Below are 22,488 nucleotides of genomic sequence, written 5' to 3' on the forward strand. Positions count from 1 at the left end.
ACCACCTCATTTGGTACGTGATGGGATCTCTGTTGAAGGTGCAATACTGTTTATGGGTCATTGTTATTAAAATACCAGCAAGTTGTGGAAACCAGGCAATTTTTCATGCCCGTGGTATCAACCACTGTAATTGCTAACTTCCACCCAAAACCTTTAATTGTAACCATTTTATAAATCAATGTTAGACTGTCCCAGCTCTAGCTCCAGTTCAAAGAAAGAGTTAGAAACTTAAGTGTGCTGCCAAGAAAAGTTTAATAGTGACTTTTCTTAAATACAGCCATAAACTCCTTAATATTACACATTAAGGCCACACAAAAAAACTATTAGTTTCATATTTAAACAAATTAATGGAAGATTTTATTCAAACAATATGGGTTTTGTTTTCCATTCACAGACACAACACAAAATAGGCTGAAGGGTCACGAGGCTGGCAGGCAGAAACTCCATTTCTGGGACCTGAGGAATTGTAACAAAAATGACCCTGACACAATTACCCGAACATATAGTGTTTATTATACAGCATTGCACTGTTCATCCCTCTCCCAAACCGAAGGGATAACTAATAGCGACCAGATGTCAATAATGTAAAAATACAACTGATTTCCTTTTTGCCTGCAATCATGCCAGGTTTCTGTGATAACTAAGCAACAAAGTTATAATCTTTAAAGTGCAACAGAGGCAGTAGAGATACACACGTTTGCAGAGCCCCTGTTGACGTCTACAAACAGGGTCAGTGTTCCTTGCTTCAAATCTCATTACTGGAAAAAAGTAGCAACATTGGATTGGGGGAGATTGCAAATGCAACAAACTTTGGCCAATTCTCTGAACATATGAACTCAATAACTTCATCTAAAAAAGGATGGCCAGAACTAATCCAATCCCTTAATTGGACACTATGTTGGCAGAAAGGCTTTCCTTCCAGTTCATGCTGCTGACCTGTATCAGAGAAACAGATGAAAGTTGCAGAAATGCTGCAGTATGCCTGCAACTTTAGCCACAAGGGGTTTATGGGCATTTCTCTTCATCAGGACAAGTGCAACCTGCTTTGCATTATTGCATTTTCTTTACTTAATAGTTTCCACAACCTACAAATACCACCTCCAGAACCCAAAATCTACAAATACCACCTCCGTCTTGAGACTCCAATAGCATGTCCAAAACTCCCACAACCTACAAATACTGTCTTCAAAGCTTGGTTTCTATGTAAAAGCAAAAGGGTAAACTTGTGGAAATTCTTACCTCCCGTGCAAATCTGATCAATCATCGCTATCCCAGCGGCTATAGGATGTTATAATACTCTGGTCAAGTGTAAGAAAACTTTCCATCTACATCACAAAACTTTGGAATGAGAAAAGCCTCCAGTTGCACATTTCCCTTAGTCATTCATCTTTGGTAACAAGACCAGGCTCCCCGGTCAGATTCAGATTCTCAAAAGAGACACTCTTCAGATTTCCAGATCCAGTTTTTAGAAGTTTGAACCTGATGGTTGTTGGAAAATGCTGATGCAATGTCAACCCCCCACCTGGAATTTCCAGCGTATGTTCTCTGTGGATGCAACTGGACTGGGCCTGTATCTTACCCCTCCTTTTTACTGCAGGTGCAGAGAGCCAGTCAACAGACTCACAATTTGTTTCCATCATTGCTTTCGCAAATGTCAACTCGGCATTTGATTGTTATCACACAATTAAACTGGGCACTACATCTGATGGGATGGGATAGTCCCTCAATGTTTCCCCTTTGGTCCCAGTATACATGGTGTTGCTTTCCCACCATGGCCTTCCTGTTTCTTTCCCCCTCCCACACCCCATCTTTGAAGTGGTTGCCAGACTTGAGTGCTGAATGATTACATTTTCAAGGTTTAAAACCATGAGGAGGGCCAGGCCCTTTGGCAAGACGCCAGTTACTCTGCAATCCCCCAACTCACTACAAACCTGTGAAAACAAAAATCCTTGCAGCAGCATCATGGGAATCTCAAAGCATTACCTGGACCAGAAAAACACATCCAACAGACTGCTTTACCAACTTACAAGCCTGTGCTTTGAGATCACCCACCTGTAACTCCCTAGGTAACTACAACTGAACTCAAGGTCAAACCAAGCTCATCACTAGCAATTCCACCATTTGAATGTTGTACCAAGGAGACGAACTTGGCTGAAATGAGATGCATTTTCTCATCTTTTTTTCTTGGAAGTGCAATTACAAAATTCAAATCATTTCAGTTTCCAGCCAACTCAAACTCTTGGCCAAATCCAACATACTCCCTTATTCCAGGCAGCAGTCAGTATGGGCCATGTGAGGCTATTGCGTTTATAAAGCCCATTCTTCCATGACAAGTGTTAACACTTCAAAAGCACTTTGGAGTATCCTGAGGTTGTGAAAGGTGCTTTGGAAATGAATGCTATTCTTTCCTTTATTAAGATCCACATCCCTACCCTCTGTTTGGGCACACATTTTAAAATGTAGACTATTAACATTTCTCAGGTGGTGACAAGTGTTTGAGTCTCAGCAACTGGTCAGCAATAATGAAATGACCAACTCTTAGATGCTTGTCACAGAATGACAATTCCTGAGATCAATCTGACCACAACCCAGTGAATGAGATGGACACTTCTCATCATCTTCTCATTTCTTTAATCAAAGGAACTGGCACTTTATCACTTTGCCTGTGTTGCTGGATTTAAGATTCCAGCCTGTCCGAGTCACATTGCTATTGTCTCAAGGGTCCCGGTGAAATCCCATTCAAGCAATGTCAAGAAGTCATTCATTTAAACAGTGCCTTTAATATAAAGTCAAGCCAAGGCAGCAGATCTAAATCCACAGGGATACACTGCTGACCAGGAGTGGAATCTCTCTGGGAGCAGTCAAAATCAGGAACAGTGATTATGAAAAGGATGATTCTATTGGGATTATGCTACACCTCCCCCCTCCCAACATCCGACCTTACAGCAAGGTCCCATACCATCAGTTAAACTACAAAATGTGTTGGTATTGAGCATCTCTCTCAGAGATGTAGGTCAAGGCAAACAACTGTGTTTGGGGTATCAGATCTATCCCCAAACTCTGAGAACAAAATCTATTCAACTGTGAGTGCACCTCCGGTTCCTGGAACAGTGGCGGGTTATCTGAACAAAAAGACTACTTCATTTCGATAACTTAAGTTTTGTGAAATACAGCAACAAATTCCATAATTTGGGGAATTTGGAATCTCCCTGCTCTTTTCTCTTTCCCCAATAGATTGTCCAGACAATTATTAAGGTGCCTTATGACTGCCAGCTTGTCCAGCACTTTGTGCTGTCTTGTTACCTTCACTGGTCCACATTGTTCATTAGTTATTGACTTGGTATGGTTTCAATTTCTGACTGATCAATCAGCCAAATCTTTTCTGACAAAGTTTTGGGGTGAGGGAGTGGAATTACAAAATCAGCTCCCCACCCATTCTGGGTGAAACAGATCAGACTGTTGCAGGTTTCACACCCCACCCAGCTGCTTTCGCTCCCATTGAAAATCTTTACAAACTAATACTGGGCAAGGGTGTACAACTGGCAAACCACCAGCCACCCTTCCCTAGTGAGTTATGTTACTGCCTGGACATCACTGATGAAGGGTACTAAAGGGATTCTGAATTACACAGACACTTTCATTGGCACTAACAGGTAGTACAAACTTGTCAAGTTACAACATATACTGGAAAACTAATACCTACAGGATTTGAATGAGTTTAACAATACTCTCTACCTTTAACCAGATTGTCAATGTGCTTATCACTTTTAAACTCTTGGTATCCATTTTAAGAAGCCGGTAGCCAAAATATTTAATTTTAAAACTTGATTTATCACTTTTGAATCACATGGGCTCCTGTGTGTAGACAGCAAAGGGATCAATTTCCAAATTTTAAAAAAGATTGCATTGTGCAGCACAGACTTCTCCCCAATGTCTTCATCATTAGCAACACAAGCCCCAAACAAATGTCTTCTTCATTTCCAATATGTTAGCGAGAAAAAGTGAGAATCTCTTAATTTAAGAAAACAAATCACTGGCAAAACTAGTGCTGACTAGGAAAGGAGTGTTGGGGGCAAGCTGACGTTTAGTAATTCAAAACCAAGCAAGAGCTTTCCAGAATGAAAAGTCACTGACTTAAAAAGATAGCTCCAATTCTCTTGTTGCCCGAGGACCTGAATATTTCCAGCATTTTACTGTAACTTTTAGATCAAGAGATTTACTTGGGCCTTGGTGCTGAGATGTGTTTGCTGCCTGAAATTCTTGTTTAGTTTAGTCTTGACCTAAGCCTTACCTGGCCAATTATTCCAATAATCTTCCCCCAATTTTAATATTTATACAATTTACATTTTTTTTTAAATTCACTAAACAACAAAATAAAAACTGTTCGTCCCTCAGATTTTCTGCTTTGAGTAATTCATTTTTGTTTAAAAAAAGCACCAACTTTCATTTCAAATACTTAAGTCACCAAGTCTTTTAAAGATATGCAGAGCTAAAAGGAAATTCCTCTTCCATCGAGAAAGACCAAGAGTTGTGGTGTTTATGCGTTTTGCTTCATCCCTTGAGCAGGGAGCTGTAGTGACTGCAAGGCGTAGTTTACACTGGGATTTTCCCCAAGTCAGCCATCTGTCCTCCAGCTCTGATGAACTTCGACCTCTTCACTCACAACCAATAGGAGCTCACAGTTCTTCCCCCTCAGCTGGTGTTTCAGAAATTTTCTGTGCAGAAATTTATAAAACAGAGAAAATTGTTGAAACAATGTAAATTTCACGCAGAACACCAAGAGGCATGATTGTATAAATCACTTTCACCAAACTCTGGGAGGGTTTGAGCCATAGGTACAGGCCGAATAGGCTGGGACTGTTTTCCCTGGAGCGTCAGAGGCTGAGGGGTGACCTTATAGAGATTTATAAAATCATGCGGGGCATGGTTAGGATAAACAGACAAGGTCTTTTCCCTGGGGTGGGGGATTCCAGAACTAGAGGGCAGAGTCATAGAGATGTACAGCAGGGAAACACACCCTTCGGTCCAACCCATCCATGCCGACCAGAAATCCCAACCCAATCTAGTCCCACCTGCCAGCACCCGGCCCATATCCCACCAAACCCTTCCTATTCATATACCCATCCAAACGTCTTTTAAATGTTGTAATTGTACCAGCCTCCATCTCTTCCTCTGGCAGTTCATTCCATACACGTACCACTCTATGCGTGAAAAAGTTGCTCCTTAGGTCTCTTTTATATCTTTCCCCTCTCACCCTAAACCTATGCCCTCTAGTTCTGGACTCCCCGACCCCAGGGAAAAGACTTTGTCTATTTATCCTATCCATGCCCCTCATAATTTTGTAAACCTCAACAAGGTCACCCTCAGCCTCCGACACCCCAGGGAAAACAGCCCCAGCCTGTTCAGCCTCTCCCTATGGCTCAAATCCTCCAACCCTGGCAACATCCTTGTAAATCTTTTCTGAACCCTTTCAAGTTTCACAACATCTTTCCGAGGGGAATAAATTTAAAAGGGACCCAAGGGGCAACTTTTTCATGCAGAGGGTGGTACGTGTATGGAATGAACTGTCAGAGGAAGAGATGGAGGCTGGTACAGTTGCAACATTTAAAAGACATCTGGGTGGGTATATGAATAGGAAAGGTTTAGAGGGACATGGGCTAAGTGCTGGCAAATGGGACCAAACTTGTTTAGGATATCTGGTCAGCATGGACGAGTTGGACCAAAGGGTTTGTTTCTGTGCTGTACAGCTCTAGGACTCCCTATGACTGACTGATCTCTTTCTTCTGACTCCTTCAATGGGTAAGACTTTCAATGGCTGCAAATTCCCTCCAGAACTTAAACAGAGTGATGGCCATGCATGTGTGTGGATCATGACACCAGCAGGATCTCTGAATGGGCAGGAGATCACAGCTAAGGGCACTCCATACCTGTAAAGATGCACATTAGATTCGCTTGCACAACTGGTCACTTCAAAGTCTCACATCAATAAAGGTGCAAGATAATTCCAGGTATGCTAAAGCAGCAGTAACAGCTAAATCTTTATTCCTCCCACTCCTCATTAAAACTCACTGTGGCTAACAACAGCCTCTAACCCACTTCCTCAGTTCACAGCCAAGGTATCAGCAATCAAACCTATCCCTTGTAAGGCACAGAGGAACTAAATTAGCTTCATTTAAAAACTTCACCAAAGAGGCTATCATGCAGCTCCTCATAGGCTGTGGCTACATACACAAGATCAGCAAGTTACATAACCTAAACCTATACTGGATTTTGCTTTATCACATTTAATCCTGTTCTCACCTTTTTTCTCTCACCCACACTAATTATGAGCGTTAGAACGTTCCCTGACCAATTCACATTTTATCAAATCACTGCAACATTTCAGAAGGCAGCCTGCCTGAAATATTCAGGACAGCAAATGAATGAAAGCCTTAGACACTAACGAGAATGCAATGTGGGATTTAGTGATGGAGACCTGTGACTCCTGTGGGAATGGGAGTGAGACAATGACAGATTGGCTTCACCATTGTTACCCTCTCCCAGTCCTTGATGGTGTTAGTTCAATGGATGGACTCTTGTCTTTAACATGATGAAAATGAGGACTGCAGATGCTGGAGATTAGAGTCAAGAGTGTGATGCTGGAAAAGCACAGCACATCAGGCAGCATCCGAGGGACAGGAAAATCAATCTTTCAGGCAAAAGCCCTTCATCATTCCTGCACCACACTTTAGACTCTTGCTTTTAACATGTCTCCTCGATGGCTGCTGCTAAATGTGGAACTTAGCCTCAGCAAAGGGCAACCCGTTATCAGCAAGGATAGCGAAGGAGAATATTTAAATGCCAGTAGGCTATCTGGCTATGGGAGGCATCACATGTCAGTACAATCCTGTAGTCATCCAATCTCCATACAAAGACACTTTGAGAAGGGAATCACTCAGTGTCTGACTGACATTCTAGCACCAACCTTCCCTCTTCATACTTATATGTCAAACACCACACAGGACACTGGTGAGCTCTGATCACAGAAATCCACCTTGGTGATCTATTCACCTGAGTTCATTCTCATTGCCGATCGGATCTGGCAGCTTCAGCTTCGAGTCCAGATTGTAGTAGATTCCAGCAACCTCTCGGACGCCAATCCAGTGTTGCCTTTTAAGAGGAAGCTTCACGGGACCCCAACACAAGCTGGAGGGGATGTTCATAATAAAGCCCATCACATTCGAAAGAGCAATAGTATTAACATCTCTGAAAGAAAGGCACAAAGAATGATAGGAGGTGGACAGACGTATTTGAGAGCTGATCTATAAATACAAATGCTTTGAGAACATATACTCCCTTAAAAAGACACATATACATAAATATCAGTTGCTGCCTTTGCTCAGATTGCTGACAGAAGTTGAGGAGTCGATAAACAGCTGGCATCATATCATTTGCTTTGAGACAGTAAACTAAACTCTGGAAAGTACAATCTTTTTATTTAACAGGAAATCACACAAGCAGGGCTGAAAACAAACTAGCTTGGAATTTTAAATCCATCTTCAGGGAACAGAAAGTCTTTTATAAGATTAATTCATTCAGGACATGTGGATGTTGCTGTCTAGGGCAGTGTTTATGGTCCATCCCCGATTGGCTACAGGGGGTTACCCATAAGCCAAACTGGAGAAGGACAGTAGACTTTCTTCCCTTAAACCCCATAAGTGAACCTGTTGGCTTTTACAATAATTAATAACAGTTACGTCGTCATCATTACACGACATCATTAAATGTCATCTATTAAGTCCAGATTTTTATTGATCATTGGCCATGGTTGGATTTGAACTCATGACCCCAGAACATTAACTTGAGGCTTAGATTGCTAGCTCAGTCACATTACCACACCCCATCGCCTTCCCACTTATCTACGTAGAGCAGTACATGGAAATACAGCACACTAAGGGTACTCGGTTGGGCTATAGATCGACAGGACAAAAAAAAAGATTAAATGCCAAGTGCTTGTAAAGTTAGCCATCTCCAACTAGAATGAGAGTTTGAGGTAGTGGTGAGGGAGAACACAGGGGTGGGAGAGAATGTTGTTAAATCAGCCAGGGCTTCTATGGTGGACAGAGAAGAATTAAGTTTCAGTCAGATGACTCTTCACGACCTGTTGCCCTCTCCATAGATACTGCCATACCTGCTCAGCATTTTCTGGGTTTATTTCAGATTGTGAACATCTGGAGGATTCTGTGTTAAGGCTCCCTATCTAATAGGGTTAGCCATAAAGGGACAGCAAGATAATGTCATGTGAGGAACAATGTCCAGAATGTAGTGCCTGGGCTGACACGTGAATAATAGCGGCTCCAGTGAAACAACAGTGTCACTACACACCAGGTACCAGATTGCAGCACCAGGTGACGGGGTCACCCTCATATGCTGCCCCACCTACTAACTGGCTCCATGAAGACGAGTGTGTCCATTAGAGACACAGGAAACAGCACCTGGCAAAACCTGCACACTGAGGTCCAGAATTCAGATTCACTGGGATGTTGAGCACATGACATACACGTGCATCATTAAGCATTAAGATGAGCTGCATTCAGAGGGGCTGCTGATGCCCTTTACCTTCATGAGGGCACAAGGAACTATAAATAATACAAATTACATCAGCCAACAGCAGACGTCAGGGCCGGGACATATAAACATTTCCATTTTATCAAGCAGAACATCATTTCGAAGCCAAACAGCAGCTCGCAATCCAGTAGGACAAAGCACTCTTCCCCCCCCCCCGCCGCTACTGGAGTAGGGGCAGACTCCTTCAGTCTACACTGCTATTCCATTAATGTACTTTAACTTCCCATTCCTATCTGATCCCTATATCTCTCGATTCCCTGGCAGACCAGAGATCTATCGATCTCAGTCTTATGGACAAGCTACAGCTGAGGATCCAGAGGGGCAGAAAATTCTTAAGACTCAACTTTGAGTGAAGATGTTTCTCAACCTATATCATCATGATGTACTTTTCTGGAAGTAAAAAGACAGCCCTTCCAACTGAGGACTGCACTGAAATATCTGCTTAAATTATACACCCGAAGTCTCCAGACTCAAAACATGGTCCCCTACCTTCGTTTGTCCCACCAAACAGCTTCGTAACCTTTAGTTTGTAGAGCAGCCATTATTACATTAACATCATAGTTTCCTGTTCCCAGCATGCTCTTCTTGTGCGGCGTTACCATGGTATTGGGGGATAACCTGCCAGACAGACAGAAACAAATACTGATTAAACATTAACAGCATCATCTCATATCCAGCCCATTTCTGTCAAATGGCCCATATGAGAAAGGTACCAAAATGTCTACAAAACATGATAGCAAGGTGTAGAATTGGGGTACACAATCCCTTCAGTCTTCTAAATCTGAGTACGTTGAAATGTACAAAGTTATTTAGGCCTTTAGGTGTGGATATAGAGAGGCTCTCTCTCCTGATTGCAAAGTCTAGTCTCAGGATAGGGTCTGAGCTCAGACCAAGACTGATCAGATTGAGCTGAAGAAATTTTCCTTTACAATATTTAAAATTGTCCAGTGTAGAGAGCAGCTGATGCTTGGCTGCGGAGTATATTTAAAACCCAGATCAACAGATTCTTGAATGTTAAGAAAATTAAAGTGTTACAGAGAACTGACAGGAATGTGAAGTTTAATTAACGTATTAAATATCAGGGCAGTAGTGAGGGGGCATGTGATCCAAACCTGCATCTACTGCTGATACTCTTACGAATGCCTTCAGTTCCAGAGGTTATTACATGACTCTTCGGTTTATTTAATAAAATACCAAAGGAGCAGTCACACTTATCAAACTTCGATCTGCAATTTATCACGTGAAATAATTCCCACTGCTCCTATCAGTGAGAGAATTAATCCAGCACTTCGATCGAAACACTGTACAGCTCAAAACACTCCCTGCAGAGACAACCCAGTTTTGGGAGAGATACCCCATAAAGGTGACCGTAACCAGGATCCAGGGAAAACAACTCACTCAGAACCTCAACCCAACTCCAATCTACCGTTTGTTCATTCTTTTATGGGATGTGGGTTTTGCTGGTAAGACCAGCATTTGTTACCCAGCCCTAACTGTTGTTGAATTCATAGAATCATAGAATCCCTACAGTGTGGAAGTAGGCCATTCAACCCATCAAGTCCACACTGACCCTACGAAAAGCAACCCACCCAAATCCCTACCCTGTCCTCATATTCCCGCATTTCTCAGGGCTAATCCACCGCACCTACACATCCCTGAACATTATGGGTAATTTAGCATGGCCAATCCACCCTAACCTGCACATTTTTGGACTGAGAGGGGAAACTGGAGCAGTGGGAGGAAACTCACATAGATATGGGGAGAATGTGTAGACACCACACATAAGTCACCCGAGGGTGGAATCGAACTCGCTGTGAGGCAACAATACTAACCAATGAGTCACCAGGCTGCCCTTGAATGGTTTGCTACACCATCTCAGGGACAATTAGTGTCAATCATATGGAAATCACTGTTGCACAAATGCATTTTGCTTTTATTTCTATTGTTTTGTTAGTATCACTTCAAGTGACTATTGAAATATAAGCTGCTCACTGTTACATATTATTAAAATCCTAGTTGATAAGATTGCAACAAAATTCAAATCATCAACAACTTATCTAAAGAATATTTTGTTTAAAATTCTCATGCTTCTTTTCAAATCCGTCTGTGGTTTTGCCCTCATTATCTGCACAATCTCCTTCAGCTCCGGTGTTTTGAGATCTCGACACTCCTTCTATTTTGGTCTCTCTCGTCCATCCCAATTTTAAACTGCTCACCATTGATGGCCATGTCTTCAGTTATTTGGGCTCCAAACTCCAAAATTCCCTCCCAAAACCTTTTCATCTTTCCTTCAAAATACTCCCTGACACATCAATGTCACTTGCCCAAATATCATCTTGTGTAGCACGGTGACTAATTTTGCTTTATAATGCTCACGTGAAGTAGAGTCATAGAAATGTTCAGCACGGAAACAGACCCTTCAGTCCAACTCATCCATGCTGACCAGATATCCCAAACTAATCTGGTTCCATTTGGCAGCACTTGGCCCATATCCTTCCAAACCCTTCCTATTCATATACCTATCCTGATGCCTTTTAAAATGTTATAATTGTACCACCCTCCACCACTTCCTCTGGCAGCTTATTCCACATATGCACCACCCTCTGAGTGAAAAAGTTGCCCCTTAGGTCTCTCTTATATCTTTCCCCTCTCACCCTATACCTATGCGCTCCAGTTCTAGACTCCTCCATCCCAGGGGGAAAAAAAAACTTGTCTATTTATCCTATCCAAGGCCCACATGATTTCATAAACCTCTATAAGTTCATCCCTCAGCCTCTGATGCTCCAGGGAAACCTACTGGCGCTATATCATTATAAGTCGTTGTTAAACATCTGTGATTTTGGACAATTGAAATGATCAAGAAGAACAAAATACCTTAACTTTAACAATGTGATTGATAAGGCGTTAAGGCCATATTAATATCTTTGAGGACATATAAATGGAAAACATCTGGGCAACGGGGATGTTGGATGAGAGTTACAAGTAATAAACTCTCTTCAGAAACTAAGAAACAGCTTTTGTTTATATGTCATCAGCTGGTTTAGAGTCAGTTAACATAATACGTAATTTTAAGACGTTAATTCACCACCAGGGCCAGACCAGGAGCTATTAACATGATCCGACCAGATTACTTTTTGAGTTAGTGATTTTCGATAAAAGTATTGACCAGGACACTGGAAAGAACCCTGTCTGCTCTCTGGTAACAGACCTTCTACCTCCAACTGAAGGAGCAGTGGGGCCCTGATTAAATGTTTCATTCAAAAGACAGTTTCTCCAGCAGTGTAGCAGTTCCTCGATGTGGATTGTGCACTGAAGTCTCCTGAACTGGGTCTGAAATGACCAGTTTCCAAATCGTAGATAAGATTACCATCACTGAGCTAGAGTAACCTCAATCGATGAACGCGAAGCTGAAAACCACATCAGGTCAAACAGCACGCGAGGAGGAGAAAAGTCAACATTTCAGGCCGACCTGCTATGTTTTTCCAACTCCACAATCATTGACTCTTACGTCCAGCATCTGCAGTCCTTACTGTTTCTAAGCTCAGTTAATTGTGTATTGGACTTAAAAATGACTTGGATAAGTAAAAAGGCAGCACCTAACAACTGATAGTGAACTTCTTAAAAATAGTGCCTTTAAATTCTATCACACTTTCTTGTTTTTACACATGTTCTGAAGGTTAAAAAAATGTCCTATGTTCCATATTATAATTGCAACCATACCGGTGATGGGATATTGAAGATCCTGTACAGAGGAACAGTTATCTAAATAATATGCTGTCAGTGACTTAGTGGATTGATTGCTGAGATTCTGGGAACAGCAGTGAACTACTGTCAATACACCAATTTCCTCACTTCATAACTCAAGCAGGAATAAATGTTTAACATTTGCTGCCCCTTATTCAGGTGGAAAATTATTTTGAGATATCCTAAGGCAGCACAACGCACACACACTTTTTAATAAGGCTCCCCTTAAGATCATTTCAGATGAAGAAATTTATAGCTATTTCTTTGCCTGCTGAATATTAGGCTAAAAGATGTTCCAAATAAATCAGCAACATACAAGGGATTTGATAAGGAAAAACTGTTCCAAATTGTAAGAAGGTGGTTAGCCACAGGACACAGAGATCCAAAGGGAACTTGGAGTCATTACACTTAGTAAGAGCTTGACAATTTTCAGCTTATATTGGTTCTACTACAGATAGGTTTTAAAATAACTTGCTTACACCCAAGTGGTCTAACATGAACTTTTGAAAAGTTTATTTTGCAAAAACAATTTTAAACCGATGCATCTCATACCAAGTCACTTCATCCCTGAGTCACTTGCTAACCTCAACAGGTCAAATCAATTAGGACATTCTGTCTCTCCATGCCCAGGTGATTTTTGTAATGCGGAGGGGTTGGTTTTGGACTGGGCTGGACAAGTCTGAAGTCACATGACGACTCCAGGTTATGGTCCAACAGGTCTACTTGAAATCACAAGCTTTCAGAGTGCTGCTCCTTTGTCAGGTAATGAGGAGCCCAATGAAGGAGCAGTGCTCTGAAAGCTGGTGACCTCAAGTAGACCTGTTGGACTAGAATCTGGTGTCATGACTTCTAACCTAGATGATTTTTGTAATGGGATGTGGGTTTCATTGACTAGGCTGACATTTATTGCCTGTCCGTCTTTGCCCAGAGGGCAGAAAATGCGTTGTGGGTCTGGAGTCACATGTAAATTAGGATGACAGATTTAGTTCCCAAAAGGACAATAGTGAACCAGGTGGGTTTTTACAACAATTAACAGTGGTTACATGGTCAGCATTAGGCTAACGTTATACAAAAAAAATCTACATTTACAATATATAAATCTACAGGGATGGCACTGCTGCCTCACAGCACCAGGGACCATGGTTTGATTCCAGCCCCTGGCGACTGCATACATTCTCCATGTCTACGTGGGTTTCCTCCAGAGGCTCTGGTTTCTCCCCTACAGTGGGAAATACAGGCTTACAGGTAGAGGGGTGGGTCTGGGTGGGATGCCATTTGGAGGGTCAGCGTGAACTTGATGGGCCGAATGGCCTGCATCCACACTGTAGGGATTCTATGTTACGTTTGTTTTTGTTGATTTCACTATCCTCTTGGGTTGGATTTGACACACCCCAGAACATTAACCTAAAGATTCAGGATTACTCATCCAGTGAGATTACCACTAAGTAGAAAGTGAGGACTACAGACCAGAGTAGAGAGTGTGGTACTGGAAAAGCACAGCAGGTCGAGCAGCATCCAAGGAGCAGGAGAATCGACATTTTGGGCAAAAGCCCTTCATCAGGAATGAGGCCTCAGTAATTCCTGATGAAGGGCTTATGCCCAAAACATCGATTTTCCTGCTCCTCAGGTTACCATTACTCCTGGCTTGGATAAAAAATTTGGATCTTATAAAGGAAGGAGAAGCAATGTGTTTTTTTTTGTCACATAACCCTTATATTTTGAGAGTTAACACATACCAGTGTCTTTCCTGTGTTCTAGATGTGTTTAAACATGTATTAGGGAGTTCTCACAATCCACTCAAAATCACTCAATTTCTAATTTCTCACTGATACAATGCTCAGTATCCCTCACAGGGCTCCTCCTCTTAAGTTACCAGCACACAGTCCTTAATTCTCCTCTAAAAGAAAAAGAAAAATACAGATGTTGGCAAACAGAAATAAAAACAAAGAATGCTGGAGAAACTGAACAGGTCTAGCAGCATTTGTCAAGAGAGAAAAACGGAATTAACATTTCAACTCATCTGATAATTCCCCTTTGGGACTACAGTAGTCATATCGGACTCAAAGCACCATCTCTGTTTCTCTCTCCACAGATGCTACTAAACCTACTGAGTTTCGCCAGAACTTTGTCTTTCCCTTAGTTTTCCTCCTCTCTGTAATTAAGATAACCATCCTGATATATGATCATTATATTTTTATTACAATGTTTGGGGACACTTGGATGTAGAGGCCCAGAATTCAGAGACCCGATACAGGGACTGTATACCTCCAAATGATGGCTTTATCAGATATTTGAGAAAACAATGGAGGTGGCCGTGGTTAAAACCTCAAGTTGCCAACTTAACCAGCAACTGCACAAAGCGGAGACCACTCCCTGTAAACAGTAACAAGTCAAGCCAGCAGGTCACACTGCACTCTGCAGAATATATTCCAAATGTAATAACTATAATATGCCAAAACTAGACGTAAATGTTTAAGTTTCAAAATACTCTAATCTCCACAGCCTCCTGGCTAAGCATGGCCAACCACTGGGGCATGTTTCATATCCTCGTACTGAATCGTACAAACATTGATAAGCACCTTAGCTTCTCCCTACTTCAGATTACGTTGCTGTTACCATGGTAACAACCTGATTGCGTTCAGCAGTGTAATTGTTTGTTTTAGTTTGACTGAAGCGTTTCATGTCCATGCTAATCACAGTCAGGGTTGGTAGAGATGGAACATTGTGCTTCAAACAGCCCCAGGTCAATCAGCAATAGCGAGCTGCAGAGTAAAGGCCATGTTAAACATCACAAGACAGAAGGGTTACACTCAAGGGGTCCAGGAAATTCTGCAGACCTCTGCCAGAGGACCACAAAATGGTCAATGTAACACCCATTTCCAAAAAGGGAGAGAGTGATTGAAGTCAATTGGCTTAACGTGACTGGGAAAATCATGGTGTCTTTTAAGCAAATGTTACCACACGTCTAGATGGAGACTACAACCAGAAACCACCAACAAGAATTTCAGAAAGGCTTCTGAAGAAGAGTCATTTGATCCAAAATGTTAACTCTGATTTCTGCCCCACAGATGCTGCCAGACCGGTTGAGCTTTTTGAGTAATTGCTGTTTTTATTGTGGAAAGGACGATTCAGTTACACAAGGGCTGACACCGGGCTCAGTGATTAGCACTGCTGCCTCATGGCGCCAGCGGTCTGGGTTCGATTCCATCCTTGGGCAGCTGTCTGTTTGGAGTTTGCACATTCTCCTCGTGTCTGGGAGGCTATCCTCCCACAGTCCAAAGATGTGCAGGTTAGGGCAGATGGGCCAAGGGAAATGCAGAGGTACAGGGATAGGGCAGGAGGGTAGGTCTGAGTAGGATGCTCTTTAGACGGTCAGTATGGACTGGAATAGGCCAAATGGCCCGCTTCAGTACTGTAGGGATTCTATGAATAGGAGTGCTTTGAGGTGGTAATGATTGTGGTAATTACAGAAATGCAATGGATGCAGTGTGCATGGACTTACACAAAGTCTTTGACAAGTTGCCACACAAGGGACCACCAGAGCAGATGACGACAGAATTAGGGGAGTTTGCAGTTTGGATTATAAGCTGGTTAGAAGAGAAAAAACAGAGTATGAGTTAACAGCAGTTTCTGAAAGTGATTGGATGGGGCTTCTGTTCACAAAAAAAACATGATTTGTTTCCAGAACTAGAGTGAATAGTGTCCTAACCTGCAATCACTGAATCTGGAGACACAGTAAGCCATTGTGAAGATCAAATTAAACTTCAAGGCAGTGATATAACAGTGGAACGTGCATTAAAGGGGCAGATAGAATGTCAGTAAATAAGGTGGTACGTCCTGGTTTAAAATACTTTGAATGAGTAAAGCTGGGACATCGATACAAAATTAAAGATATAGGAGTGAGAGCAGAAAGAAATATTTCTCCAACAGAAAACTGCAAAGCTGTGGAATTATCTACAAGAGTTCACGACTGAATCAGAACGGTTATCAATATTACAGCACACTTTATAGAGGTAAATGGCTGAGGAGAAATGGAACACACAGATATAGAAACAGGATGGGTCGATGGCAAGTTGCAACACAGCCTTTGATGCAGAAAAGGCTTCCCCAGGATATTTCACAGGAACAGAGTCAAATCAAAATAGACAATGAGAATACAATAAAGACAAACAGATGGGGTAACTGAAATCTAGGTGAAAGAGCTGAGGCTGCAGGAATTTCACTGGGCAGGAGAAGACTACTGAGAGCACTCCAGAGCTCAGGCTAGAGATGGCCAAGACAAGGCCAGGAAAGAAGGGGTGAAAAGGGACAGGAGATGCACAAGAGCCCACAGATGGAAGAGCTCAGAGCTCTAAAGCTTGAGAGACTGGAGATGGTACTAGAAGATGGGGTGGGGCTGAGGCCACAGAGAGACTTCATCGAGGATGAGAACTCTAAATGAAAGGAGTTTGGGCATGTACTCTAACACCAGGATCTAGTACAGGTCATATAGTCATTGACCAATTTGCTTGTGGAAGCTCGAGGACGACAGATCAGCCAGCGCAGCACTGTGGATGATGGCTCCAGCAGTAGTTGAGCTGAGCTCAGCTCAGACGTTGACAGAACAATGTTAAGAAGGAGGAAGTCAGTGGTGATTGTGATACATAAGCAGAATAGACCAATTGGGATGAATGGCCTGTTTCTATGATGTTTCATTGATTTGTCACGCAACCAGCACTAGCTTCCAAATAAACTTGTATAGTTAGTAAGTTTGCAGATGACACCAAAATTGGAGGTGTAGTGAACAGTGAAGAAGGTTACCTCAGATTACAACAGGACCTTGACCATATGGGCCAATGGGTTGAAGAGTGGCAGATGGAGTTTAATTCAGATAAATCCGAGGTGCTGCATTTTGGGAAAGCAAATCAGAGCAGGACTTATACACTTAGAAGATATATAGGATAGTGAAGAAAGCATTTAGTATGCTTTCCTTTATTGGTCAGAGTATTGAGTATAGGAGTTGGGAGGTCATGTTGCGGTTATACAGGACATTGGTTAGGCCACTGTTGGAATATTGCGTGCAATTCTGGTCTCCTTCTTATTAGAAAGATATTGTGAAACATGAAAGGATTCAGACAAGATTTACAAGGATGTGGCCAGGGTTGGAGAATTTGAGCTATAGGAAGAGGCTGAAGCTGTTTTCCCTGGAGCGTTGGAGGCTGAGGGATTACCTTATAGAGATTTACAAAATTATGAGGGGCGTGGATAGGATAAATAGACAAAGTCTTTTCCCTGGGGTCGGGGAGTCCAGAACTAGAGGGCATAGGTTTAGGGTGAGAGGGGAAAGATATAAAAGAGACCTAAGGGGCAACCTTTTCACGCAGAGGGTGGTACGTGTATGGAATGAGCTGACAAAGGAAACGGTGGAGGCTGGTACAATTGCAACATTTAAAAGGCATTTGGATGGGTATATGAATAGGAAGAGTTTGGAGGGATATGGGCAGGTGGGACTAGATTGGGTTGAGCTATCTGGTCGGCATGGTCAGAGTGGACCGAAGGGTCTGTTTCCGTGCTGTACATCCTTATGACTCTTAGACTCTATGGCTATGACGTGGTGGTGTGAGATTTTTAACTTTGTCCACCCCAGTCCAACACTGACTCCTCCATATCATGCCAATCATTTAGCTCAGGGCTGATCATTTATCTCAGTGTCATTTCCTGCACCTTCTCAATGTCCATTGGTGTAATTAGTTTCCAGAACTCTATCACTTTCTGACTGAACCTGCTCAATGATTGAGCTTTTACAGACCTCTGGGGTAACAAATTCCAATGATTCACTGTACTCTGACTGAAGAAATTCCTCTTTGCGGTTCTAAATGCCTGCCTTTCATCTTGAGATTAGGTTCCCTTCATCTAGACTCACCAGCTAAAAGGGATATTTTTTCCCACATTCATCCTGTTATGCCCTGAAAGAATTAAGTAAGTTTCAATTAGGTCATCCCTCATTCTTCCAGGGTCAAGGGAATACAGACCCAGTCTCCTCAATCTTTCTTCACAACACAATCCCACTGTTCCAGAGATTACAGATTTTACAGATTACATTACAGTGTGGAAACAGACCCTTCGGCCCAACAAGTCCACACCGACCCGCCGAAGCGCAACCCACCCATACCCCAACATTTACCCCTTACCTAACACTACGGGCAATTTAGCACGGCCAATTCACCTGACCTGCACATCTTTGGAGTGTGGGAGGAAACCGGAGGAAACCCATGCAGACACGGGGAGAATGTGCAAACTCCACACAGTCAGTCGCCCGAGGCGGGAATTGAACCCGGGTCTCTGGCGCTGTGAGGCAGCAGTGCTAACCACTGGGCCACCGTGCAGTCCAGAGTTGAAGCTTTTCTCGATGGAAAGCAAATTCTTCCATAGGTAAGTGGACAAAACCGTACACAATACTCCAGGTGAGCTCTCACCAAAGCTCTATAGAAATGCAGCAAGTTACCTTTACTTCTGATCCAGATCCCCTTACAATGAAGGCCAAAAACAAATTGTTTTCCTTATCGCATGTGCATTCTGACTTCTAGTGATTCATGACAAGATACTGAGATCCCTTTGTCCGCCAGCACTTTTCACCCTCCCACCATTTCAGAAATGACCTGATTTTCTCTACCAAAGTGAAAAAACAATACTCTTATTCACGTTATTTTCCACTGCCATGTTCTAGGCCATTTATTTGCCCTGTTCCTCTGAACACCCAGACTGGGTACATGAGCAAAGTTGGAAACAATGCAATTGTACTCCACATCCAAATTATTTCCAAACTGTGCAGTACCCCACTGGTCACAGCCTGAAACCTGGAGAATGATCCATTTATTCCTACTCCCCGTTTATTGCCCATTAACCAATTCTCAATTCATATTCATATTTCACAGAATCCCATGCATGCTAACTTTACTTTCAAACCTCCCATTTTGGGACACTACCAAAAGCCTTCTGAAAATCTAAAACACATCACACCAGCTCCAGTGATTTTTTTTTTTCTTTACTCTTGTATGGGAAGTGGGCATCACTGGCAAGGCCAGGATTTGAGGCCCGTCCTTACTTACCTTTGAATACCTGGTTTTCTCGGCCATTTCAGAGGATAGTTAAGAATTGCTGCGTCTGGAGTCACACATAGGCCAGACGAGATAAAGACAGCAGATTTCCTTCCTTAAAGGTCTTAGTCAGATAGATGGGTTTTAGCAACAATTTCATATTTACTATCTGCCCCAAATGACCAAATCAAAGACCTTGTGTCCTGGGGGATCAGTGTTTGATGAAAATTTGGATACAGAAGAGGTTCGTTTCACAAAGCTATCCAATAACTTACACAGTAGCTTACAGGGGTGAAACACTCCCAGGGTGGAATGTGAAGATTTTGATGCAGAGAAATTCATCATTTTTGTTCTGTGACTATGTTATTTGCAAAGGAATGTTTTGATATCTTTCATGTCCTCAGAATCTATGTCATAAATGATGAACTGGATAATGTGGTAAAGGTTAAAGTGTTTAACTGATATAAATGTTGGCTTCAGGAAAAAGAACTCATTTGCTGAGATGGCACACCAGAGGATTGGGACAAAAACAAACCACAGGCATTCAGTTCACAAGTTTGGGATAAAAACACTTGCATTATTCAAAATACTTCCAATGCTAATGCTGCAGCAGATGCTCAGCTAAATATTACATGCTGTCAACACAGGAGGCCATTTGGCCCCTCGGGTCTAATGCAACATTTAACTGCATCATGGCTTATCTGTTCAAAGGCCACATTAAGGCTGAAGTCAGTGTGATATTTTTAGTCTACACACCTTAAAATGCTCAAAACAACCCAAACACAATTGTTGATTTTATCTTCCCAATTGCAGAGACTGAAGAAATAAATAAATGAAGCAGAAAACCAAAGAAAAAAGAGATGAGAGAAGAAAGGACAGTGGGTGGAAGAGGAGCAAGGGAGGGAGGGTGGGAAGTGAGCAGCAGAGAGGGGAGAAGGAAAGAGCCATCTCCTCCTGTGGCATAGCTTCCATTTTGTTCCTCTCAGGGACTTTGGGATTTTATCTGATGCTAAAGACAAAACCGAACACTTGGGCTGGTGAAGTGGTAACAAGGAAGCACAATTACATGTTCTCATTATTAGAACAGCAATTTATTTCTTCTAGCTACTGAAACAAAATCTATAAAATCATTTAAAAGGCAAGTAGCTAGGATTAAGTATAAACACATTGAGAAAATTAGGTTTAACTAAATAGCCCCTGTTGAAAAGCCAGCAACGCAGGGACAAATGTCAAAACGGGCATCCTTCAGTCCTAGAACTCAGTTCACATCATTAGAAACAGCGACATGAACAAGCACAAGGGGAAGATTTAAATTTTTATAGTGCCTTTCATTAAACCTAAATCTCTCAGCTCTGCACTGTCTATGGAATATCATTAAATGTAGCACAGTTAACCAAAGTACTCGCCTGTCTTTTTTCAAACTGTGGCCACACGATCTTTAACACCCACCAAAGGGGGCAAACAGAAAGACCTTAGACAGAAGCTGCGCTCCCTCAGCACCATGCTCTATTGTTGATCTCAAACACACAGCCTTGTGATTCTGAGGTGAGCTCATTCTACCAATAGAACCAAGGGTGACCATGGCATCAGTAAAGACTATGCTGTCCAGAAATTGGGTTAATGTAAATTGACACTACAACAGTGACACCATGTTTCAGGTACCTCTGAAAAATCTCCTGGAGGGTGTCTCTAGTGAATGCTCTTCCATCCTGGAAGACATTGTTGAGGGCGTGAAGTGCACACAGCTCTCTCCTCTGCTTTTCATGATAAATCAGAGCAGATGCCTGAGCATCAGAGTCCAGTTTTAACTTATCTCCTTTCCAGGGGACACAGCTCATTTTCAATTTGACAAGACGTATGGGCCTGAAACGTGGTCAAATCTCAGGAAGAAGTATACCTCAACCTTAGTTCACATCCCAGGCACCTTATAGTCATATTAAGATGTGTGAGCTGTAGCATCAAGTGTCTTCATGGCTCAGTACAATTTAATCAAGTATAAATGATAGCTGTAGGTTGCAAAATTTCATCATGACCATTTTCAGAAACTAAAACATATAATGTGTAACTCCAGCCGAGAACAGCAGTTCGTAATATCCTTTAAGGACACGTTCCTCTTGCAGTTCTAACACTTTTAAGATTGAAACCAGTATTTCTTTCCCTGAAGTTCAGTCATTCTGGCAAAATATTTATAATCCCTCAGTGAGATCCAACTTGCTGTTGCAACAATATTGTGTGTTGCAGAAGCTTTGTGTCAGTTGTTGCAGCCTTCTCAAATCTTCAGACCATCCCATTAGTTGATGTCAGGTTTCCAGGTTGGATCCTCCATCAGTCCATGAGATCCTTGGCTTTGCTTCGTCCCTGTCTCTCCCCCTGTGCTTCACCTCCTTTTGTACACTTGGGTGTTTCCCTCAGCTCCTGAGCCTGTGTGTGTGTGTGTACCCATATACCGTGGCAGCCCTAAAGTTACCTCACCACCTTGCCTGAGTTCTTCCCATGCCTCAGCTCTCTTTGGATCTTCCAAGACCTCACTATCCAAAAACCCACACCACCCCCTTTGGGCTCTTCCTGTGCCTTTCACTCCCCCCTCTCTTACGGTCTTTTCCTGTGCCTCCAACACCACCACCCCCCTTTATGGCCTCTTCCTGTGCCTTCAACAGCCTTCCCCCCCCCCCCTTTTGGTCTCTTCCTCTGCCTCCCCCCCCCTCTCTTTTGGTCTCTTCCTCTGCCTCCCACCCACCTTATGGTCTCTTCCTGTACCTTTCACACCCTCACCCCCGCCTATGGGCTCTTCCTGTGCCTCCCTTTCACACACACACCATCCGGATTCTCCTTGTGTCCCCCACTTGCTACCTCTCCCTCCTGTTAATGACAGTAACCAGGCTCCAGGCTGCTATGGACCTCGCACGGTCGCTTCCTCCAGCTCCACAGCCGACACTGACCGAACTCCAGCCACCGCTCACTCCCGGGCCCCGCTCAGCTCCAGCCGCCACCTGCGCTTTACGTCACGGCCACCCACATGCGCACTACGTCATCCTAATACGCGGGCGTCGTGACGTCAGAG

General features: G+C 42.8%; 1 protein-coding gene across 1 annotated transcript; it reads right to left on the reverse strand.

Moving 5' to 3' along the window:
* Positions 1-1,470: 1,470 nt before the first annotated feature.
* josd1 (Josephin domain containing 1) lies at positions 1,471-22,021 on the reverse strand. Its single transcript, XM_043685706.2, has 4 exons — positions 21,090-22,021; positions 9,097-9,225; positions 7,051-7,245; positions 1,471-4,715 (listed from the first exon to the last, which is right to left on the reverse strand). The coding sequence occupies exons 1-4, from the start codon at positions 21,263-21,265 to the stop codon at positions 4,616-4,618; spliced, it is 600 nt and encodes a 199-aa protein (XP_043541641.1). The 5' UTR covers positions 21,266-22,021; the 3' UTR covers positions 1,471-4,615.
* Positions 22,022-22,488: the final 467 nt, after the last annotated feature.

This window comes from Chiloscyllium plagiosum, unplaced genomic scaffold (genome assembly GCF_037043375.1).
Source record: "Chiloscyllium plagiosum isolate Xiang-an unplaced genomic scaffold, Cpla_swu_hap1 HiC_scaffold_33, whole genome shotgun sequence".
NCBI classification, from domain to species: domain Eukaryota; kingdom Metazoa; phylum Chordata; class Chondrichthyes; order Orectolobiformes; family Hemiscylliidae; genus Chiloscyllium; species Chiloscyllium plagiosum.